This window comes from Stylophora pistillata, chromosome 5 (genome assembly GCF_964205215.1).
Source record: "Stylophora pistillata chromosome 5, jaStyPist1.2, whole genome shotgun sequence".
In the NCBI taxonomy this organism is placed as follows: Eukaryota; Metazoa; Cnidaria; class Anthozoa; order Scleractinia; family Pocilloporidae; genus Stylophora; species Stylophora pistillata.
In genome coordinates, this window is record NC_142523.1 from 37,594,646 (window position 1) to 37,619,750 (window position 25,105).

Here is a 25,105-nt window from a genome sequence, read left to right on the forward strand (position 1 = left end):
TCTGCTGCCTTCTTTCTGTACAGCTTTAAACATGGTATTCAGAGCAATCAGATTCTCTCGTTCTTTCTCCAACCTTAAACAAGAATCAGTTTACAACACAGAGAATTAAACTACAAATGGAGTTTTGGGCATAAAAAGTTCGAGATAAATTCTGCAGACAAGAATTTTGATTGAAATTAGTGCAGCCAGACAACTTAAGCGTTGTTGAAAAGTAAACGACAAAAAACTTTAAGTAACATTTGTTATATCTAAAGGTTGATTTCATCTTGTTGGGGTATCATCGTTAAGTACAAACTCGAGTCATCAAGGTCATTTCTAGAATTTTGTTTTTTTGACATGGAAAATTCTCTGGAAAAAGATAATGATTTACGAAATACCTGGGCCCTGTTGTTTGAAGAGTTTGAAGAGCTCTATCAACTGAGCTAACCGCCTCCCGGTTAGCTCAATGGATAGAGCGCTGGACTGTTGTGCGGGAGGTCGAGGGTTCGAGCAACACTCAAGGTCTTAAAATAATTGAGAAGAATATGCTACCTTTCTATAACATCAAGAAATGTTTAGATATTCTAGTCTTCTCGGATAGGGACGAATAAATGGAGGTCCCGTTTCCTGCAGGGTTAGGGGTAGGAGACGTTAGTTTCCCACACACGAGATTACTGTGTGATGGATGTCCTCCCCTGGGGTGGGATGGTGGGATGTACAAACCCCCATTTAAACCAGCTTCATCCCACCCTAGGGTGGGATGGGTAGGTTAGTACATTAATTGTAAAGCGCTGTTGATCTGTCAATGTAAAAAGCGCTCTATAAAAAAGAAATTATTATTATTATTATTATTATTATTATTAGTGGATGCGTGTTTACAAAACGTACTTCGCTGTTCACTGGATAGCAATTTATCCACTGGAAAGGGTTATCCAACTTTCGAACAGCTGGGGAATGCAGTTAACCCATGACGCATAACACATAGCGCAGATGATTACGAATCGATGAAAGCCTTTCTCACCTGTCGTTCATCCATTCTTCTGATTCCTTCCTTTCTTTCAACTGCAAGAGAGGAAAATGCATCTTGGTAAATTTATTCCGATAAATCAGGCGGACAATAACGTCTCAGCCTTAATCATTTCATAAAACTATAACTACAACTGCACAAACAGAGCGATTTGATTGAGTGTCGAAAGTAATCCCGGACATCAAAGGTTTTGCTTCACTCTGCTTCATAATTGGCCCAAGTAACTCGCGCCATACACTCTCTGGACCAATCAGCTTGAAGACCTCAACTACACGTGACTTGTCGCTCGCGTGAATAAGTTATAAGATAGTGATAATTTCTTATTTTTAAAGACTTTAATGTTTGACTCTGATTGGAAGTGACGATGCAAGGAGAACATAGTTGCTAGTTACTCCAACAATTTAGGGAATTTAACGCCACATAATCAACCATGCCCTGAAAGCTTAAAAAAAGACCATCGAAGTAGTGAAATTCATACCTCTCTGTTTAAATGCGTGACCAGGATTTCGCCATTTCTTACTTTCCTATACAACAAAAGAATATATATCAATGCACTATGAACCTCCCTAATAAAAAAAGAAAATAAAATCTTTCTTAACCAGCACTTGTAGTATTTTAACCCTCTAAATGTAGTTTAACTCGCTCGCTCTTTGATCTGAAGCTTACGATTGATCATACTGTTTTGCTGTCCAATTTTTAAGTCTTTAATAAATTTGTTTTTGGTCCTTCTTAGATCATTGTAATCCTCGCTTATCGGCTCGGGCTTAAATAACTCTGAGTTGGGCCAAAAACATAGTATGCCCGCGAACGTAAACTTTATTGTTTTATTACACTTGATACTCACTGAGCTTGCTGGGTAACTTTCTTATCAAGTTCAAAAGTGGCGACTTCTTCTTTTGCCAAGGCTACTTGCGAAGCTCTGAAGTGGAACAAAAAATAACATGTCTTGCATCAAAGGAGACAACAAACCTTTAAAACCCTGATCTACATGTACTTAATTTAGTTAGTCTCTTCTGTAAACTGGAGTATAGTTTACCAGGCATTGTCCAATGTTTGAGACAAATAGGAAAAATAAGGAAAACCGGAAGTAAAATATACCCTCTATTAGCATTAGCTTTATCTTAAGGTACCAAAGACACCCGAAGATTTCCGAGAATGTTCCGAAAACTTCTCATATCCCGAGAAGTTCTGATGCAACCTTATCTCTTGTGCTATCCGCGGAAACTAAGTCTGAGACCCGATCATATCCGAATACACCCGTAGATTTCCGATAATGTCCTAAAAATTTTTTATGTTTTCCCATTAAGTCTCAATGCAATGATATCTCTTTCGCCATGCACTGTAATTAAGCCCGAGACCCGATCATTTCCGAAGACTTCCGAGGACGTTTAAAAAATTCCGAAGATGTTGCGAAGAGTTTGCCGCTAATTAAACGCATATAATATTTGTAGGAGATCCGATCATATCCGAAGGCACCAAAAAACTTCCAAGGATCTTTCCAAAATTTCTGGTATCCTGAAGAGTTCTGGCGCAGCCTTATCACTTGCATTTTACGCTGTAGCTAGGCCTGAGACCCGATTGTATCCGAAGACACCCAAACTGATTTCCGAGGACGTTAAAAAAAACTTTGGCCAACGTCCCGAAGAGTTCTGATGTAACCTTATCTCTTGCGCTATATATTGCACTTTAGCCTGAAACCCGATCATATCTGAATATGTACACCCGTAAACTTCCGAGGACGTTTCAAAAAATTTCCGAAGACTTTACGAAGTGTTTTGACGCAAACATACCGCATGAGTTTTTTTTTAAGATCAAATCCGAAGACACCCGAACACTTCAAAGATGTTCTAGAAAGTTTTCGTGATATCCCGAAGAATTGTAAGGCAACAGTATCGATTTTGCCATACATCATAACTTAGCCTTAGATGCTATTATATCCGGAGACACCGGAAGATTTCCGAGGACGTTACGAAAATTTGTGATGATTTCCTGAAGAGTTATAATGCAGCCTTATTTCTTACTCAACACGCCGCACCTCAATCTGAGCCAGTCATATCCGATGACTCCCGAACACTGCCGAGGACGTCTGAAATTTTTGCGAACACTTCCCGAAGAGTTTGACGTAAACTTTTCTCCAGTACTTAGCACAATACTTTAGCTTAGGTTAATCTTATACTTACGCAATTTTTTGTTGAAGCTCTTCTATTTCATTCTTCTGGTCTTCAGCAGTTTTGGTCAGATCCTTGAATTAAAAATTATTTTGAAATTTGAAGGAAATATTGGCAAAGCTCTCATGACACGTTGTCGGACGGGACTAGTTTTTGCTCTTATTAAATGTTATATCCTTTTGAAAGATGTTGTGGACTTTGGAAACGATTATGTAAAGAATTCCATAAAAGGAGAATGTAAGAGCACTAATCAAGTGTCCTTATACCTAAGACATACGGTAACACCAACCTTAATCTTTGGATTGTCTTTCCAGGCTGACTGACTAGAAGATTGCAAAAAATGGAAAAAAATTAAACACCGGGTAAAGTTTTGAAAAAGAAAACCTACAAGATTTTGCATTAAATGGATGAACTTTGGAAAAGAAAAAAGTATGGCTATGTAAAGTTTTCCTTCCAGAGTCTTCAGGAGAGCAAACAGGAGATTGATTATCTCAGTCCGGTGACTGCTAACCGGAAGTTTACGCTCATTACAGGATGTAATTTTGGTTTCCATTACTATCTTGGAATGAAATGTTTTGTTTACCTTTTCTCCTTCCCTTTTTCCGCAGCGCTCTGCTCAGTGGCTGTAACTTTGCATTCTGCGGACTGAAATTTCTACAACAATTAAATTTCCTCTTTACTTTTAACAACTTGCCGTACATAAATGCCTCATTAGCGGACTTGTGCGTTCAATTCAAATTAAGAAACAAACGCTCTTACTGACCTGATACTCGGTTGAAACCTGAGGAGAAAAAAGCAAATGCAAATTGTTTAACCACAGTTTCATTGTTAGAAATTTGACACAGTCTGCACAAATGTTTAATTTACCTGTTTTTGATTAGCCTGCTGGATCTCTCCTGAGAAAAAAAACCAAGAGTGCATTCGATGAGGAGAGAAATTTCTCTTACGACTGAAGACAAAAGCTTTCTTTCGACACAAAAATAAACTAAAAACAGAAAAAGAAGACAACTAAACAACTAACTTCTACTAACCTTCTTGAATTGAGGCCATTTTCGATGAACACTCTGTGTTTCTCTCCTTAACTTTTGATAATTTCTCACAAATCAGCGATGAAAATTTCCGCGCCCGATTCGCTCAAAACGCAGTCGGATTCTGAGACAAGTGTTTGTAGTCATGACGACTTAGCGTTGCAATGGACGTTACTAGCCATATTAGGAAAACGCAGGGCTTGCACGAGCTTCTTGTCACGCAATCTTGAAAAACTTGCTCGTAACGAAAAGCGTCGGAATCAGTATCACAAATTATAATTTGATTTGGGGTCAATGAAGACATTTTACGTTCTTTGTCCCAAGTTCGAGAATAGTTTCCATAGGCTACTTTTAAAACCTTTCACTCCGACGAAGGGCTAACGCTCGAAACGTCAACTTTTGTAATCGTTACGGTGGCCAATTTACCATTTCAACTTTGTTGATATATTCAAATTATTTTAGCCGACGCAGCCCCAAACAATTTCTTTCGAAACTATCAACTTTTATACCTTTTAAATTGATACCCAGGCGTTATGTCTCAGCCAGTCGGCTAAAATTTGACTTTTCTGTAAACATTCCCTCTAGATTTGAATCAAACTCACTTTATGAGTTATCTTGGTTGACCTTTTCCTCCACCTTAATTGAACAAAGGGGAACTTTTCTCAGTTCTCGTTGAGTTTCATCTTAAATTCATTGTTGCAATTCAAAGCTTTTCGTTTCTTAAAAATTTTCATATTTCCAACAAGCGCATATATAAACGTTGCTGGCTAAGGCTCAGCTCAGACGCCGTACTTCAGCCGAGCCGAATCGAATTCAACGATAGGCCATCCTAAATTTGTTAATCCAAGCTGAATTGATTTAAACGCCGAATTCATTTTCGGCCGAAATTGATTAAGTGAGGAAAAATCTGCTCAGCTCAAGTACGGCGTCTGAACCGTGCCTCAGAAGACCCGTGAGTTTGGCCTTCCGACTTAGACGAAGACAAAATTCCTCCTCTTCGCTGTAAGTAAAGACCATTCCATTAGAATGAATCATTTACAAAGAGTTCGTGATTCCTTTTGAAAATCAAAGATAGATTAAATTACCTTACAATCCTCGCTGGCGAGAATGAAATTCCTTTTAGAGCAGAACGACGGTTGCCTGTCGTCGACTTTCTCAGTTTCTGAGACGACAAAATATGATATTCGTAGGGTTTCGTTCACTGCAGATTTATAAACAAAAACTCGTGAATTAGATTAAAAATTACTCTATCGGTTAAGACGCTTGAAAAAGATCGAGAAGAATTAAGCTTAAAAGGAAAGGCTGCCGTGTACCGTAAACTTGTCCTGACGGTCTTTCTGGACAAGTCAGACAATATCTTCGTAATTTTAATCAAAATCATTTTGTAGCGTTTGAAATTTCAGAGGTAGAAAGGTATAATCCTGGCTAAAATAGCTCTTGTTTTTGACGTAGTTCTGTTTCATTCTCTCTCCGTAAAAGTGTGAAATAACCAAGTTGTACAAATAACCAAAGAGCCGGCCTTGAAAACTCACTTGAATGTATTCCAAACAAATTCACAAACCGAGCCATCCTCTGAAACATCACTCTTTTGTCCTTCCAATTCAAACCACCTAAACAGATTCCATTCTCCGTTCTCTTTAAATAATTTTCGAAAGTTTAAAACAAAGACTAAAAATTTTCGCGAATATTTGTCCGCACAGGAAGTTTGATTATAGCGGGATTCAAGACATCTCAGCATGCTCGCTTTCAGCCTACAGCGAAAATGATCTGTCTGTAGTATACTAGGACAGCGGTTGTACATGTGAAAGCATACATCCGGGAGAGTGTGAGCGCGGGAAGAAAGTGTTAAAAACGTGTACTGTGGAGTGTTCTGTTGTCTTTCGCCTTCGTGGCTGCCTTTTGCGGCTTACTTTTCGCGGTTAGACACTACACTGTCCGAATTCTAGTCCAAGAAATAAACTTCAAGGCTTAATAAGAACCATTGATCAATCCATTCTCTGCAAGGAGAGAATAGTTTAATTTGTTGAATATGATAAACTACATCAAATGTACAGTTAAGAAAACTGGCTTTTGGGACCATCAATTAAATTTTTAAAATATTTTGCATGCTTTATTCAACCCTACGCTGAAGCGTCTAAAAAGTGACAGAGCAGACAAAACAGATGTGAATTGAAAAATTGCAGGGTACACAACAAGGCTGTGTCAATTTCTCACAATTTTGATTTTATCCATCAAAGAGAAGAGGACAGAGAAGGGTAGTGGCTATAGAATGCTCGCTTGATACAAAACAAAATTTCTTAAGTAACTTACCATGATATATAAAGCAGCTGGAAAGGGAAATTTTCTGTCTCGGGCTCAAATAGCAATGTTTTATTGACTATAATTATATAGCCACATAAGCCCAAAAGAGATCATGTCAAAAAATCGATAATTACAAACAATCATCTCAAATTTGAAATAAAGAAAACTATGATGTTCTAAATCAAAAAATGTTTATAAACGTATCTACTTTATGTACAATAACAAAGATAGTATCCAAAAAACTCAAAACATAACCGGTGGTTGCAAATAATAGAATCTCCAGATATCCCTTGTGGAACTAGAGATGTAAAAATTAAAATATTCTACCTGGGTTTACATAAAGATTTGAAATGAAAAAAGAAACTTTGTGCTCCTTCACAGTTAACTAAGTTGCCAGAAAATTGTCATGACAAACGTTCACTTCATCCCAACCAAAAAAAAATTGAAAAACCACTCTACAACAAGCTTCTTTGTCAGAAAGTCTCTTTAATTGACCTTGCTAATTACAATACAACAAGCATGACTACTATGTACATGTAGCATAAAATAAAAAATTATGCAAGTTTTAAAATTTGTGGATCTTATCAGAATATTCTGTGCTTGATACTGAAAAAGAAGTTCTTGCAGAGAAAAAAACACACCAGAAAATAAAAGTTTGCCAAAACTTACAACCTTTAGGGAACTGAAAATCTCTAAGTGTAGGAAAGAGTAGGCTTTTTTTTAATGATTTTTGTGTAGTATTCCAAAAAAGTATTTGGTGAAGTACCTCAGGAAAGAAGAAATAAAATCAGCCAAAGATAAAAGTTGACAAAAGCACATTCCATTACTTGGTTATGTTTGGCTGCTTGATCTAAAAATTGAAAAAAGCAACAGTGCTTCCTAAAAGAAATTTCTCCCGATCCACACTGCAAAATTTTTCCAATCTACAAAATCAAACTTCTACAGAATTTTCGAGCTACATCTAAAATAACATTATTTTTACTCTCTACAAGGTACATGCACTCACAAGGAATGAAAAACATATTTTAATTGTAACCTACAGGTATACTGAAACTCTTCAGCATTGTTTTATGAACAATCATATTGTCACTACAGCTCAACTATTGGCTCCCTTTACTTCAAGTCTAGGAGTATCTTCCATCAGATGATAAATCAAGAAAGCCGTAAAGACAAGAAAAACTCCAACAGCCAGCAGAATTTGAATGTGAGGACCACATATGCTATTTTCCTCCTTGTTAAGCTCTGGAGTCTTCTTCTTTGCTGCCATTTCTGCAGGATTTTCTTTGGACAAGTTGTTCTCGGGATCCTTGGTAAAGATTTCCTGGGTCTGCTGCGTTCTCATTGTCATGCTTGGTGCGACTCTTTGTCTTAGTGTTGCTTTTGATGGTGGGGATGATGTTCTTGAATAGGAAAGGTGCTTTGGACCTGCATTTTGCTGGACTGCAAATTGAGAAAAAAAATTAATCCAACAAAATTAACCCTAAATAGCACTTAACTTGCCAAAGTATTCCCAAGCTTGATTTTAAAAGTAGTATATTCAATTTGAAGTTATCTAAAGCATCTCAGTAGACTGGAATCTTAAAACCATAATTCTGATTGGCTAATTAACAATTATTCCACGAGCGCACATTGGATATGAGATGATAGATATCCAACGAGGCGCGTAGGGCTGAGTTGGCTATAATCATCTCCTAATTATCCAACAAACGCGAGTGGAATAATTGTTTTATTAAAAACGCTTCATTAAATTATTAAATTTTATTAAATTTTTAGCTCCCTTTCAATCTCAAGCTTATGCTCACCATATTGTAGTTTATGGTATATTGACTCATATACCATAATGGCTAAGCCAATGAAAAGTCTTGAATTGCATTATCCAATTTTTAATAATCATGGTTATACTAGTAACTGGTCTACTTTTTACACTACAGACCACAGTTTGGCAATTTTCCCTGGCATTTGTAGCCAAGTGGTAAAAAGTATATCCTCATAAAAAAATATATCAGTTATTGACCAGTCAAGGTCAGTCCAAATGGGAAAAAATAACACCTTGGGCATAATTTTCTTCCAAACTGACCTCCCAACCAGAAAATAACATATAATTATCTATATAATATTATATATATGACCACATAATTTAGATGTACTATCTCCAACTCAATATCAATCATATATAATTGATCTAATGCTACATAAAATTTTATTATTAATAAAATGCTTCATTTTTGTAATTTAACATAAATTGAATGATCACATGACTGGAATGATTTTTCAAAATCATCACACCACAGGTTACAAAAATATAAATGTTACAAAATATTTTTCATGTAAATTTGAAGTCTGATACTGTGTAAGGCACAAAAATCCACATCAGGAAGATTCTTTCAGTACCTTCCTCATCAAGTTCATATGGAAGCTGTTCTACTGCTTCCTCTTCTTTCTCTTCTGACGAAACTTCATTATCATCTGAGAATTCCACATACTCCTCCTTGGGCTTTACTGGAGAAGCCTTTGGTTGTTTTGGGGAAACTTTCACTGCAGCTGAGATAGCAGGACTACTTTTCTCCTCTGTTAGCAACTTTGCTGAGAAAAAGAAAAATTGGAAAGAATTTTTTTCTTTTTTATAAAAACAATGTCAAGATATGAATAAAGGCTGATAGTTTCTAAAGAAACTGTTTGGGGCTGCGTCGGTGGGGGTAACGAAATAATTTGAATACATCAACAAAGTTAAAATGGTAAATTGGCCACCATTACCATTATAAAAGCTGACGTTTTGAGCGTTACCCCTTCATCGGAGCGAATAGGGAAATTGTGGGTTGTGCGTGCTTTTAAAGGCAGAAAATAGAGCTACGTGATTGGTGGGAAAGATTGTGATTGTGCCTTTAAAAGCACACACAACCCACAATTCCCCTATTTGCTCTGACAAAGGGCTAACACTCGAAACGTCAGCTTTTATAATCGGCCAATTTTCCATTTCAACTTTGTTGATATAATTATTCAAATTATAATGTCAAGATGTATCTATTTGAACTTGTCTGACAAATTTTTGGCAAATTTCACATTAATTTTGTTAACCCATTAACTCCCAGTAGTGATGAACTTGTAAATTCTCACTACAGTATCCACACATTATTCAGGAAACCAGTAACGAGAATACCCATAGTTGTCAGGTAGTTCATATTTCTTTATCTGCATGTAACACCAAATTTGTCATAACTAATGCACAAGGAAATGTATAGCAGCTAAAGGTAAATATTACCAATCATATCTTGGGAGTTAAAGTATTAAACCTTGAAAGCCCCTTGAACTTTTTGAAGTAACATTACCAGTTCAGATTTTACCCTCCAGGTTCTAATCACAGAGCTAAAGTTGACAGTAAAGTTTCTGGAATTACGCAAACTGATTTCCAATTATCTACAGTCATTGACAACTGCAATCTGATCTTATTTCACAAATAAGAGATATATGTACCACAATTAGATTCCATAATATTTGCAGTGGCTAAATATTTGCTGATTTGGCCAACAAAATACTATGTCACAAATATAATCAATGATGCTACACTTCTGTTCAGTGATTGAACACAGATCAAGCCTTGACACTAACAGTAGCCCCGCTAGCGACAGACTAGTAGATATTTAGTTTTGACTAGTGGTTTTGATTTCTACTAGCCAGTTTGGTTAGTAAATAAACTGAAATTGTTGTAAAATCTAAGATGTCACTAGCCACTTAGCTAGTAAGTTGAAAAGTTAGTGTCTAGCCCTGACAGATATCATCAAAATGTGATGAGAACAAACAAAAATGGCACACAAGGCATATGGGAGTGTCACTGATGTTATCACCATATTATGACGTCTCCAGAATCTATTTGTACAGAACAACAACTACCTGGAATCTATCTGATTTATAATGGTAATTGAACTGAGTGGAGGGCAATTTGGGCTGAAATCATACACGTGATTTGAAATCACAAATATGATTTCAGACCTAAATTGCACGACACGAAGTTCAATTACCACTTTATTACATCCATTTTGAAATTGCCCAAATACAGGACTTGGTCAATTCAAATATTTTACTGATGCAGTACTGAGCCGGTTTTGAAAACGATAAGTGGAACCGGAAATGCTTTTACATCTTATTTTGTATGCGAAACAGAAAGACTGACGTAATGTGTCAAAAACTCACTCAAGCGTGTGTAAAATGATGTGATTTAGAGCAAAAAATGGTGTGATTCGTGAATAACACCAATTAGAGCCAATCAGATTACAGGGACTACCAATGATTTCAAAATGGATGTAATAAATATGAGAAAAGCAAAATGTTGTCTAAGGGTGATATCTGTACAAGTCCGTCCTCTAATTGATCATAAGAAAGAACCAAGCAAAATGCATGTACAATTGCCCTTATCACGTAAACTTTCATGCCAGCTCGTGTGAGCATACTGGTTCACCTAGTTTCTTTTGGTACAAAGGGCGTGTGGATTCTGTAATAGGGCCTACTGTAGCTCCAAAGGATTTAAGCTGCCTGGCAAGATCGCCATCGGACAAAGCCACCACATCAAATGGAAGGCCGCCTTTAACTCTTTTATTGATGGTCACCTTCTTGGGCGGCTTGACTGGCAGCTTCTGTAAGTCAAATTCAAAGAAATCAAACTTGTCGCAAGGAGATATTCTTAACCCTTTAGGGTGATTCCTCAGAAAAAAATATGCTATTGAACAATTTTTTTTTTTAAAATTTCATTTCATGCTCCCTTGCAATGTCTGTTTTGAAAAAATTAATGGACAATAAAAAAGATGGGTCACAGTTCTTGTTTAAAAGTATTTATTGAAAAACAATACTGTGTTCATCTAATTAAGTGACTTTTATGCCTGATGCAGGATGTGCAATGCAATACTGAGGCATTATCTTGACTCTCACAAGTGACCAAGACAGAATTTGTCCTTGCAATATCAGTATAATATCAAGCAGACAAGTGATGAGGAGAGAGAAAAATATAAATTAGAGGACAGTTAATTGATCCAATACCAAATTCTCCAAACTAATATCATTAGAACTGTATGGCAGGCAGTAAGGAGAATCACTGATTAGATCTTGGGAGTGAAGAGATAGGAAAAGTAGGTACATGTCAGAGACAGGATAATTTGAATATATCAACAAAGGTGAAATGGTAAATTGACCATCGTTACGATTATAAAAGCTGACGTTTCGAGCGTTGGCCCTTTGTCGGAGCTTTTATAATTGTAACGGTGGCCAAATTACTATTTCAACTTTGTTGATATATTCAAATTATTTCGTTACCTCCACCGATGCAGCCCCAAACAGTTTCTTTAGAAACTATCAGCCTTTACTAATTTGTCAGAGACAGGGCTTGACACTAAAAGTAGCCCACTAGCCACAGACTAGTAGAAATTCAGTTTTGGCTAGTGGTTTTCAATTTCCACTAAACAGTTTGGCTAGTAAACAGACTGAAATTGTTGTAACATCTAAAAACATCTAAGATGTCACTAGGCACTTGGCTCGTAAGTTGAAAAGTTAGCGTCGAGCCCTGAGAGAGTTTTTCAGCCATTACATGGACACTATTTTCTGGCTAAATTTTAATGACATGAACTTCTTCTCTAACTACAACACTTCTTTATGAAAACCTTGGGTGTTGAGCTGACGTAGCAACATTTAGGTTCCATTCAATCTCTGAAGCACGCAGATGGAAGAAGAACAACTCTGGAATCAGTCTGATTCCTCCTTACCAATTTTCTTGCATAAATAAACATATAAACCTTAATACTTTCCCTTTATACTGCTATGGTTGTTTTGCATTAATTTTTTGCTTTCATTGAGTTGATGTTTCTCATTTCTTTAATGGCTGGTGAAGCAAAAATTAAGAGAACCTGATGTTCCTACATTGTTCAGTCACCATGCTCAATTACAAGCCAATTTATTGCTGCTATCACCTTTTCACTGACTGCTAAATTGCTAAATGAGCATGCTTAATAATCAGTTTGCATATAATCTTTCATGGAATATGCAATCGTTATTCTTAACAAAAATATGATGAGGTAACAGGGAAAGAAAGGAAAAAGTCACTGTACAAAACTGACATGCAATAGCTATAATAAATGGCATCTGGTGTAAAATCTGTAGTCTAATTTAGCATGTTGAATTCGATACGACAGAACGTTTAAGTAATTATAACACTATAAGTTCCTTACTTGTTCGGCAGTTGGCATTTTATAGCAATGTAATGCTAATATTCTCAATGATATACCCAGGGCGCAGCAGAGCCCACTTGTATAAGCTAAATCTTTGCTTCAGTTTGAAGACTTTTGTGTCAATTACGAAGTGAAGCCATGAAGTCTAACAAGCGAATTTTTTGGCGATGAAATCGTCAGATCCAGTAAAGTTGTTTTTAAAAGTAGAGTTTGTTGAAAAGAAGCCACACGTTCGTTTCACAAACGAAACAAAACAAAGCCACATTCGGAAAGAAACCTGCTGCTGGAATTGAACGGACAAATCACAGAATGTTTGCAAATGAACAAATTGGCCACCAAAACCGCAAACGCCAAAACATTAACTAGCAAACCTACTTTAAGGATGAAAACACCCTCTTCGCCGCCTTAAAATATTAAAATAATATAGCTGAATATATTACAGGAGTACGTGAGTAAGTAGGTACCTCGCTGGCTCGCATCGAAGAATACTGAGGCACCTCTTCATCGGAAGAAAATTCTTCATCTCCATTTTGCGAAGTCAAATGCTCCAAGTACAAGTCAACGTAAAAGGATTTTTTTTGCTCAGCCCGCGGAAGTGAAATACCGTTTGCCTTTAGTTCACGTTTTAGCTGATCTTTCGTTAATGTAAGTGGATCGTCGGAAAATGACGACATATTGCATCAAATTAAAACGCTAAAAATGTTCACTACACCCGTAGGAACACTGTCATCACGGAAGCAAAATCTTACGAAAGCGCGCCATTCCAACTCTGATTTGCGCATACGCCGTGTTGTCAACCGCTGAAATCGCGTGCTTGCGTCTGGCCAAAATGGCGGATTGAGCGGCAGCATTTAGGGGAGAACTTTCAGTCGAAATAATGGCTCTTCCGCCGGCCAACGAAGGTGAAAAAAGCTTAGCACTTTGCCGTTTATCAGGTTAGTACTCTAACGCTCATATTACTGTGTATATGGGTTTGCATTATCAAGCATTGACGCTGGAAAGTGACAACTCGCGTTTCATCAAGGGGTTTACAACATAATACAGATAAGGAGAATATTTAAAATTCTGCACGATTTTGATCCTAGAATGATAAGGCAGGGCTCGAAGAGTGATGAGCTTGACTGAAAATTTAATCTTTCATACCACTGCCGGGACTTTAAGAACAAAAAAAATCAAAAAATCAAAAAAAATATTCTTGCACATGTACGCACTGAACATAATTATGCATGGGTCCTTCGGCCTCAAAACCGGAAAGGTGAAATAACGGAAAATTACGAACTCGCCTTCAAGCGCTTAACTACATGAGTTGTGTGTTCCTATGTGAGGGTAATACAAGACTCAAGGGCTTTATTACTTTTTTTTTCGCTCCTGGCAATTTTTTCTTAAGTTAATTTTAGGTTCTTCATTTACTGTACTTGCAACAATCGCACAGAAATTTTCAAAACTGGGCATCATGACAGAGAAATGGGCACAAGATTTTTGGAACATATGCCTTGTATGTGTACTCTGATTAATCAAAGATGAGATGCCTTGTATGTGTACTCTGATTAATCAAAGATGAGATGCCTTGTATGTGTACTCTGATTAATCAAAGATGAGATGCCTTGTATGTGTACTCTGATTAATCAAAGATGAGATGCCTTGTATGTGTACTCTGATTAATCAAAGATGAGATGCCTTGTATGTGTACTCTGATTAATCAAAGATGAGATGCCTTGTATGTGTACTCTGATTAATCAAAGATGAGATGCCTTGTATGTGTACTCTGATTAATCAAAGATGAGATGCCTTGTATGTGTACTCTGATTAATCAAAGATGAGATGCCTTGTATGTGTACTCTGATTAATCAAAGATGAGGACCAACCATAGATCCTATTAGCAATTCTCCTTACTGTCTGCCATACAATTGTTGCGATGATAGTGGGGAGAATTTGATATTGGATCAACTTATAACCTCCTATTTGATATTTTTGTTTACTTATATCACTTGTCTACTTGGTGTTGTATTTATGCTGTGAAGAGAAATTCTGTCTTAGTCATTCATGGGAGTTAAAAAGTTTGCAAAGGTAACTATCCTGAATTTGAACTCAGAATTTGAGTGGTATTTTTGTTTTCCATTTGCAGCACCAACTTCTCTACGATTTGAGCCTGTTGGTCGATGGTATGAAGCAAATATTCGCCGCCGTCAGCATGGCTTGTCCTCTCATCATAGCAGCTCCAGTGCTAGTTCAAGTGCTGGCTCTGAAGGAGGATTTTCATCTGATGAAGAAGATCATAATTTTCTTCTCACCTTAGATCCTACAGACTGTAAGGTAAAAGTCTGAAAACAACTGCTAGTCAGTCAGTTGTCAGTCTGTCAATAAAGGCTGGTAGTTTCCAAAGAAACTGTTTGGCGCTGCGTCGGTGGGGGTAACGAAATAAGCCGCAAACTCTTGAGCAAAGGCTCATCTTTCAAACCGGCAGTCTAAATCCCGCAGGTATCAACGAACGCTTTTCATTCCACTAATTTATTCGTGTTTTTCTCGTTGCCATGTTCCCACCGATCACGTAGCTCCATTTTCTGCCTTTAAAAGCACACACAACCCACAATTCCTCTATTCGCTCCGACGAAGGGCTAATGCTTGAAATGTCAGCTTTTATAATTGTAACAGTGGCCAATTTACCTTTTCAACTTTGTTGATATATTCAAATTAGTCTGTCGATAAGTCAAGTAATCAGTCAGTCAGGCTGTTAGTCAGTTGCTATGTTGTCTGCTATTTAATCTCTCAGTCTTTCAGTTGTTCTGCCAGTCTGTCGGTTGTTCTGCCAGTCTGTTGGTCATTCTGCCAGTCTGTCGATCGTTCTGCCAGTCTGTTGGTCGTTCTGCCAGTCTGTCGGTCGTTCTGCTAGTCTGTCGGTCGTTCTGCCAGTCTGTCGGTCATTCTGCCAGTCTGTGGGTCGTTCTGCCAGTCTGTCGGTCGTTCTGTCAGTCAGATAATCAGTCTGTCAGTCTGTCTATCAGTCAGTCAATCAATTTGTCAATCAGTTAGTTAATCATTCACTACATCAGGTTGTCAGGTAGCGTGCAGTGAGTCAATTGGTCAGCTGGTCTGTCAGTTAGTCAGTGCATTCTTCTGTGCACCACGCCATCCATTCCTTAGTCCTTCAGTCAGTAAGTCAATCAATCAGTTGATTGATTTGTCTGTCTGCAGCTGGATTATTACTCAGCCAATGAATCAGTCTGTCAGTCAGTCATTTAATCAGTGAGCAATTCAATTACGCATCTCTTATCTTAGCACCAGGATCATTACAAGGTTCTTGGACTTGGCAAACTCAGACATAGGGCCACTGCTTCAGACATCAAGAAGGCATGTAAGTATTACTTTGTGTACTTAACTCCTGGAGTACAAAAAAAAGTGCACCTAAGTTTAGATATGCAGCTTATACATTCTGAGGGTTAACAGATGAAAAATAGCACAGAACTTCAGGGGTTTCATTAAGGGCTGAGCACCGGCCAAATTGACCGGTTGTAAGGACGGTTTTGCCCACCTGGTTTAACAATCTGGAGGAAGGTTTATCTTATAAAGAAGTTTAGTTCAAAACGTTTTGCCCACCTGTGAAAACCAGTTGCCCTCCTGGTGAAAAAATTAATGAAACCCCTGGAATTTGAGTTGTATGGGAAGAGGGTGGGGGGGGGGGAGAGTAACCTGCCACAGACCAGACCCCTTCTTATGGGGTAGTGGGTGCTGTAAACATGTTTGTTCATTGTTTAGAAACAGGGTACAGTGTTAACAGTCTGTAAACAACTGTAAGTTCCTTCAGACTTGACAATTCACTGAAAACTCAGGCATTGAGCTCATTCTTCCATTGTTGCATTCTGTTTCCCAGTCAGGAAGATGGTGCTCAAACATCATCCAGACAAGAAGACCAAAAAGGAAGAGCTCTTCAAGAAGACATTTTCTGACGAGGATCTGTTTGCATGCATCACTGCTGCGAATGATATTTTAAGCAGCAAAGAGAAGCGGCGAGCCTATGATAGTGTGGATCCAATGTTTGATGATACCATCCCTTCAGTGAATGCCAACTCGCGGAGTAACTTTTTCGAAGTTTATGGCCCAGTGTTTGAGAGAAATTCAAGGTAAAATTCTCAACATATTTTCCTCTTTTGCCCACTGAAGTTGCAATCAGTAAAAAGTGTTTACTTAACACACACAGGCATAATATTTTCTTCCAGCTCTAGATTACATGTTGGTGAACTGTATGTTTTTTTTTTTTTCAGGGGATAAGTGCATCTTCAGGCATATATATATATATATATATATATATATATATATATGCTTTCTCAAAGAGCTTAAGCTTGCAATGTCAGCGGTTGACCTTCAAGTACTCTTACACCTTCCATTGTATAGTTGAGTGCATTATTCTCTACTTTTTTTTTTTTTTTTTCGCAGATGGTCCAAAGTTCAACCTGTCCCACCTTTAGGAAATGTAAATTCAACATTTGAAGAAGTCGATAATTTTTATAGCTTTTGGTAAGATTTTTACTGTACCCAACCCCCTACACCCTACTCTTCTGCCATTTATTGTTCTTATTACATTTTGACATCATATCTGATCTACACTGTGTATTACTGAACAATCTCACTGCAATGTGGAATCTATTTGTTAAATGGAATATTAGATATGATGAATATATGAAGTTCATATATTTTGAACTGCGGTTATAGATACGACTATGATGCACGATCCTTGCAGTAGAGAGCGTTATTTATGCAGTAGGGAAAATCAGACCTTTAAAAAAAGGGTCAGTGGTTCGAATCCCTTACAGGCCTTCATATATTCATCATATCTGATTTATCATCATGGGTTTATTACGAATCAACTTAACGACCTGCTCCCAGTTGCCTTGTTAGCTCGATTGGTAGAGCGCTGTACTAGTATCGCAGAGGTCAGTGGTTCGAATCCCATACAGGCCTGATTTTTTTCAAGTCTGATTTTCGCTATTGCATAAATAGCACTCATTACTGTGAGGATCGTGCATCTTACGTAAATGGAATATTGTTGTGTTACAAGGAAAAAGCTAAGAAGGGATGCAAACAGTAACAGTTTCAAGTTTTGGTTTGAGGTTTGCCCATTTTTTCCAGATTTTTATTGTGATTGATCAGCTCATGATTCACCTGTTGTAATCAAATCAAGGTGATCACCGTTTTCTGAGTCTCACTGTAATTAAGCTAGTCAGAACTAAAAATGTAATTTATGTGCAGACACTCATGTTTTTTTTACAAATTTATTTTCATTTTTATTAAGGTATAGTTTTGATTCATGGAGAGAATATTCCTATCTAGATGAAGAAGAAAAAGAGAAAGGGGAGAAGTAAGTTGTACATTTTAATGATTTGAAAGTAAATTTTAAACAATATGATGTGTCCCCTTGGCTCAAGGTACAAATCCTTTCAAATGATTTCCATACATTTGTTTTGATACCAGTTTTGAGAAGATGGAGTAACAAGGTTAATGATTCATATATAAAAAAAATGATGTGTGTCTGATTGGCTGGGTTTATTTGTTCTCTTCTACATGTAGTAACCCTTTATTTTGCTAGCATCAGAATGCAAATTCTCCATACACTCCTCTCTGCATTTCCTATAATTTGGCACTGACAAGGAAAATTTGTCTAACAATTTAAGCCTCCCTGGTTGTTGATTTGTGATGTAAAATAAACAATCCCAAACTCATAGCACCTGGGTAATATGAAAAGAGGATTTGACAAACCAAAGATTTGCAATTTATTTAAAAATTGTAATCATGCTTTTTTACAGTCGTGATGAGAGGCGGTGGATTGAAAAACAAAACAAAGTAATGAGACAAAAGAGGAAAAAAGAAGAAGTTGCTCGAATAAGGACTCTAGTTGGTGAGTGCTCACCATGGTAACCCTAATTTATTAATCATGAATTAATCTATGTCATAAATTATGGTAATTTATTTATTTCATTGAGGGTTGTTATTTTAATGCAAAATTTGCTTCAGAGAATGGGAAGGGATGTGAAGCACTTTAGATCTGGGGAATGGTTGGGAAATGATGGATGAGAAATTTGCCAAATAAATTTGCAGCAAGTACAGTCTCGTGTAAGATTCTACGAATTCCAGAAATGTTTTGTAGCTCATTAGAATTGAACTTTTGAATCATTACTAACAGTTTTTTCAAGGTCTCAAATTCCAAAAAGTTCTATTTCGTTTGGTGCGAGAGCTTGATTAGTTCGTTAGCGCAAAATTCGTGTAGTGAAAATGAAGAATACAATCACATCCACTGCTTTTAACAGAGAAGAAGAGGCCATTTTCAAATAACTTTTATTTCGTGCTGTTTCTAACGCATGCGTATTTCCCCTCTGTTGCAGATAACGCTTATGCATGTGATTTTAGAATAAAGAAATTTAAAGATGAAGAAAAAGAAAAGAAACTTGCCGAAAAGAAAGCGAAAGAACAGGCGGCCCGGGCGGCCGCTGAAGAGAAAGAACGAGTCAGTGAAAGTTTCATTTCTTTCTTTTCTAAAGTAGCTCCTTGTGCTTCTTTAAAAAGAATTGTCAATTTGGTGTCCAAAATTGTTTTGAATTGCTTTTGTTTTGCCTTAATTCGCTCCGTGACTAGTCCAGAAATCTCGCGTCAGCCTCTCATCCAATTAGATGCAAGACCAATAAACTATTAGCATTTTGTGCGCCCGTATTTTCCCGCGCTTTAGGTAATTTGATTGTTTTACTTTGAGTTGTCATTGGCTCTTAAAGGTGTTCCACGTTTCTGATTCGTCGTTTTGATTACTTTGGTCTTGGTTTTATTACTCTCAATCGAAGAGTGCTTTCTGCTCACTATTCACACGCGGTAACCAAGTTTGATTCGTTTGCCTCATCAGCTAAGACTTGAAGTTCTTGAAAATGAAAGGAAATTGAAAGAAAAAGAAGAGCAAGAAGCAAGAGAAAAGGTAAGAAAAATCTCCCTTTTCTGTTTTAATCTCCCAACAAATTGGATAATTTGTCACTAATGTTTATGATTAGTAGTCTTGTGCGCAGGATTTCGTCATCTCTCGGAAGCGGAGCGAGAGAGACCCTGGAAACTATAACACTTAAAAATTTCTCGCGTGGTTCTGGCGGGTGGGGATATAGGGAAAGCGATACATTAGTTCCCAATCTCCTTCTTCTTTAAGTTCTAAGGGATGGAACGTTCTGATGTTTCCCTTGTTTTACCTTTAATTCTTTCTTAGGCGCAGGCAGCCAAAGTAGAAAAAACGAAAATAAAGAATATAATGAAGAAAGAAAGGAAGACGATACGAACCACAATAAAGGTAGAACTTTACCTGGAATTTCTTATTCTTTTTTTTTACTTTTTGGTTTTGGGTTGGTACGATGTCTGATTGAATTATAAAAAATGTTTATTTTTTGTTCTTTTTTATAGAATTACGATTATTTTGTTCAAGACGAAGAGTCAAGGATACGTGAAATGGAAGTTATGGACAGACTACTTGAAGTTATTTCGCTGGAAAGGTAACTCGCCAGATAAAATTTTTAACCCATGAACTCTTAGGAGTGATTAACATGTCACTTCTCCCCATAATATCCACACATTATAAGGCAAACGGGTAATGAGAATACTCAAACTTGTCAGGTAGAAGCTGTTCCCTTGATCTAACTTTAAAATCTCGTAACCAATTCACAAGGAAGTGTGTAGCAGCTGGAGGGGAGAATTAGCAATCAGATCTGGGGAGGTAAAAGGTTAACTGTCGATTTTTGTGTTTTATGACTCTCTATCCATCTGACATTAAGCCTGCCGCTTTTATAGTTTACAGTCCTTTAGAGAAGGTATTGAAAAAGCGCAGTCGAAGGATGAAGTGAAGGAAATTTACGAGAGAGAGGTATGATAACTTTATCTTTGGCTTGAATTTAGCTTTTGCATTGTAAAGGAGACTAGAGAGTTAAATGCGGTGTTTCTACTTTGTGTTGATTCAGTTACCAATTGATTCAGTTTCGTTGATCACTGCACGAATATTTTCTTAGATGGAACAAATGAGAGAAAAAATGAGACAAGAAGCTAATGCGGAAACAAAACAGAGCTCAAAGAACAAAGAAAACGACGAAATGCCCAATGACGATTGGACAGAGGATCAAACTCAGCTTCTTATTAAAGCTGTTAATCTGTTTCCAGCAGGAACCGCCTCAAGGTAGCTTGTAAAAAGTCTCTAACGTAACATCGATGAATTGAGTGTCGATAGCTTTAGCTTTGCTTTAATTCGCTCTGTGATTGGTCCAGAAAACTCGTGGCTCTTTTTTAACCAATCAGATGCAAAACTAGAACCAATCACGACTTGTGTCATTTTCCCGCCAAAATTACTGTTGCCAAATGCGACTGGCCACTGCAGGGGCACACCGTTAAATTCCCGCCAAAACCACCGCTACCAAATGCAAACACCTGAGTGATCTTCGCTTGCTCATGGCTCCCGCCAAAAGTCTCACATCCTAGGGTACAAATACTTCTTTTGCAAATTTTATAGAACGCGAAGTTCAAGAATTAAAGTAAGCAATGAAGAAGTGAATACTTATTTAATTTACGCGTGACATATTGTACAATAGTCAGCGGGAATCTGATCTTTTCTGCCTTGATGTTTGTACTTGATCTTGTTCGCAACCAGGTGGAAAGTAATCGCTGATTACGTCAACATGCACGCCAAAACTGGAACTTTACGAGATTCCAAACACGTGATCAAAAAAGTAAAGAACTTGAAGAAGCTAGGTTTGTAGCACTCAATTTATCTGTTTGCTTATTTATTTAGCAGTCTGCATGTTAATTTCTTTTTAAGTAAAACAGTTCGAATGCAGGGAATCTGGTTTTATGTACCGTGTTGATAATTATCAATTATTGGATTCGGTTTTCGCGTGATACCGATAATTATCAAGGCCAAAGATTTGTGTTATCTGCCGAAGCCGAAGGCTGAGGCGGATAACACAAACTGAGGCCTTGATAATTATCGGTTTCACGCGAAAACCGAATCCAATAATTGTTTTACTATGCATATTTCTGAGCTGCACTTGTAAAGACAAGAGCGCATAAAAGTATCGTCTGTAGGTATGACGTCACTTCTACATATATAAAATCTATTGTCCTCTCCTTTCGCTCTGACGAAGGGCTAACGCTCGAAACGTCAGCTATAGAAACGCTTGGTGGTGGCTTATTTAGATCATCACCTCAGATGAGAAAACCAAATTATCTTGCAAAAACCTCCACCGACGCAGCTCCACAGTTCCTTTAGAAATTTACCCCCTCTAACACGGGAAATGTTTGCAAACAGATCCTACGCTGAAACAGGAAGTGAATCGAAATGCATTCGCGAAATTTGACAAAGATCATCAACCTGGCAAAGCTGCTGCAGCTTCAGAGCCTGATCTGACAGTCAGATACGATGGTGAGTGGCTAATCTTTGAAATAATTACACGTCTCCTCTTGTAAATGTTTGATTATGGATTGCTAGCTTGTACATCTGTTTGTTGATTTCTTACTGGGATTGACGCCCATTAAAAATAAACATGTTTGTCACGCCAGATAATTCAAAGTTAAAAGCCTCTCGGTCGCGCAGTTTAAGAAGCTATGAAGTTATAATGTCGGTCACGCAGGTCACGCTAGGAAGTCATAGTTTTATATTTGGTCACGCAGTTTAGGTGTAACGCAAGGTCAAGTCAGTCATTTAACGCTCAGTCTTTCCAGGTTACTCACCTTTTGTTTTGAAACTATTTTGGCTTTCAACTGTCTGCATCACATCAAAACAATCCTAGTTTCTGATTTGCGGGTTCTTTGATTCAGTCACGGCCTGGTCGTTCACGTTTAACCGCGCTTCAGCCAATTTGCTTGTCTTTAATCTAAGTTCTCATTGGCTCCATCTGATATATTTCTTTGTTCCAATCAGCTCTTGTGATTGGTTTGCTATTCCTTTACGCTCACATTTGTGAATTGTCTTTCTTCTCATGTTTAAGCAAGCCAATCTGGTGAATGTGCTCAGCAAATGTCTGCGTGGACTTCGGAGGAACAAAGAGTAAGATTTTTTGTCTAAGAATGAAATCAATAATTTCTAGTTTCTTTTAGGTCAAAGAGTGCAGATAGCTATTTTCTATTAAGAGTCGCAAGCAAACGTTTGTTCTCGCTGGTTGCTGAAATTACTTTGATTTAGTTTTTCGACAATCAATTGAAAACCGCTCCAATTATTATCGTTTCCTTGTTAATTATAGCAACTTATTTGATTTGCAAATCTATTTTCCAGCTTTTGGAGAATGCTCTGCGCACGTACCCCACGAGCACACCAGAAAGATGGGAACGAATAGCTGAAGCGGTCCCTGGACGAACCAAAAAGGAATGCATGAAAAGATACAAGGTCTGTGTCATGAAAAAATATATTTAGGTCTTTTCACTTGTTTAAGATCGTTCGTCCATTAGAATCAATCGAGTAGAGTTCGAAATAAGTCCTTACAACGAAGTAATGCAATTGGCGAATCACACCAGGGCAAGTAACGTCAAAGAATGAGAGTCCGATGGAGAAACCGTGACTGACACAAAGCGCGGGAATTCAGCGCGTGAGGTCAGACGTGACCGACACAAAACGCGGGAACTCAGCGCATGTGGTTAAGTCACGATTGGCTTAGGCCCTTCAGGTTCTTCATATTGATTTAAAAGCAGTGCCAATTCTTTGAGCCAATCAGAGAGAATCAAATCGAATTCCTGTTTTGAATCTGTATTCGAACAACCCAGCGTCCTCTCTGACTATTTTCTTTGGGTCTATGATGTTGATTCTTGTTATATGGTCTGGAATTTAACTGCGTAGTGCTGATGGAACACAACTGTCATTTAAGCTAACTCTTCAGTTCACTGCATACTCGTAGTCTACTCTCTATGCATTTAAGACCTATTTATGTTTCTCTGGACGTGTGTTTTAGTACATCAGAGAGTACACTACGAGCAGTCCTCCATTTTCGACGAAGTCAGTCGCGTTGGTATAAAAAAAAATCAGCGAAAGAAAAAAGATGTTAATGGCGCGCCGCACGGAACTCTGGGAGTAAGCATCATTCCCAGAGTTCCAAGCGGTGCAAGGGACTGCTCCTAGTCTAATCAGAGAGTAATTAAATTTTTTTGTTTTTTCTTTTGCCTTTCACTGACTTGTAGGACCTGGTTGAGAGGGTGAAAGCCAAGAAAGCAGCTCAAAGCAAAGGGAATGCCGCGTAACACAAGCCCCAAAGAATCAAGCTGCCAATTGATTTGTTCTTATTGTATTTTAATAAAAAGCTTAACTCCTTTTGGCTCAAAAGTCATACAAACGCCTTTGTATGGAAACTGGTCTCTGTGTTCCATTTATATCCTTTTGTAAATAAAGCAATTGAGTTTCTTAGTTTACGCGTAAGTTTGGTGTACACAAGGGGTGAAAGTTTTAGCTTTGCAGTACCAGCAGGCTTTTGTAAATGTCGTTCGGTTAAAAACAATTACGGACCAGTCATTCTTTATCGCCCGGGGGGGGGGGGGGCGGGGGATTTCTGGGGTATCAAATGGTTTTTAGGGAAAACGGAGAATAAAAAGGGGCTGTAGAGAATTGACTGCCAATCACCTGTTACTGGGATCAGGAAAATCTTATCAAGACGCGACCAAAATCTTCCTACCCCTCACCTGGTTACAAATAACGACCGATCTCTTAGGGGGGAAGTTTTTAGTTTCGCATCTTCAACAGGCTTTTGGAAGAGTCCTGTGATTTGAAATAGTTTATGTGGCTTGACCATTCTCTGTTCACGAATTCACGAAACATTGCAAAGCAAAAAATCGACGCATGTCATTTTGTTAGTTGAAAAACCTTACCACTACTAACGGAGACTGAAGTACATGTAGCAATTTTTCTAAAATTCAAAAATTTACAATGTACAAAATCCAATAAAAAAGATCTAACGTTGTAAACATTTTACCGAAGAAGTTTAGTTAGCTCAGTTACATTAAGAGATTTAGTTCGCCACACTTGCAAAGATCAGAATGAATATCACTTAACCATACGTGATGTGGAACTCAAAGCCGGATTGAATTAAAAAAAAAAATTATTTTGATGAGAGAAATCGGTCGTAATTGCAAAGACCCCTGGGTGTAATTGGCCTCTAATTTCTTCCTACAATATCACCACTGAATCGCACATTAAGATCACGAGAACAACGGAAATGATCACCGACTAAAGAAGCCATTGATTGTTAAACAAATTGTCCTTGTCAGAACCTTTGAAAATGTATAGAGAACAGTATGGAGAATATGCATACTGATGTTAAGGTGTACAGGGTTAATGAGATGATTGAACGCAAACAGGAAAACGCGGGCAAATTTGCATCGCCATTTGGAAGTATCGCATCAATTATTGGA

General features: G+C 37.7%; 2 protein-coding genes across 2 annotated transcripts; one reads left to right on the top strand and one right to left on the bottom strand.

The window, feature by feature from the left end:
- Window positions 1-6,969: 6,969 nt before the first annotated feature.
- LOC111346286 (uncharacterized) lies at window positions 6,970-13,476 on the bottom strand. Its single transcript, XM_022953577.2, has 4 exons — window positions 13,177-13,476; window positions 10,957-11,131; window positions 8,895-9,086; window positions 6,970-7,943 (listed from the first exon to the last, which is right to left on the bottom strand). The coding sequence occupies exons 1-4, from the start codon at window positions 13,384-13,386 to the stop codon at window positions 7,600-7,602; spliced, it is 921 nt and encodes a 306-aa protein (XP_022809312.2). The 5' UTR covers window positions 13,387-13,476; the 3' UTR covers window positions 6,970-7,599.
- A 24-nt stretch (window positions 13,477-13,500) lies between these two features.
- Window positions 13,501-24,104, top strand: LOC111346285 (dnaJ homolog subfamily C member 2). The gene is made up of 18 exons (XM_022953576.2): window positions 13,501-13,647; window positions 14,838-15,025; window positions 15,989-16,064; window positions 16,581-16,830; window positions 17,144-17,224; window positions 18,000-18,065; window positions 18,511-18,602; window positions 19,087-19,208; window positions 19,596-19,664; window positions 19,944-20,024; window positions 20,135-20,223; window positions 20,519-20,591; window positions 20,734-20,897; window positions 21,366-21,466; window positions 22,023-22,136; window positions 22,702-22,760; window positions 22,986-23,096; window positions 23,882-24,104. The coding sequence occupies exons 1-18, from the start codon at window positions 13,590-13,592 to the stop codon at window positions 23,939-23,941; spliced, it is 1,854 nt and encodes a 617-aa protein (XP_022809311.2). The 5' UTR covers window positions 13,501-13,589; the 3' UTR covers window positions 23,942-24,104.
- Window positions 24,105-25,105: the final 1,001 nt, after the last annotated feature.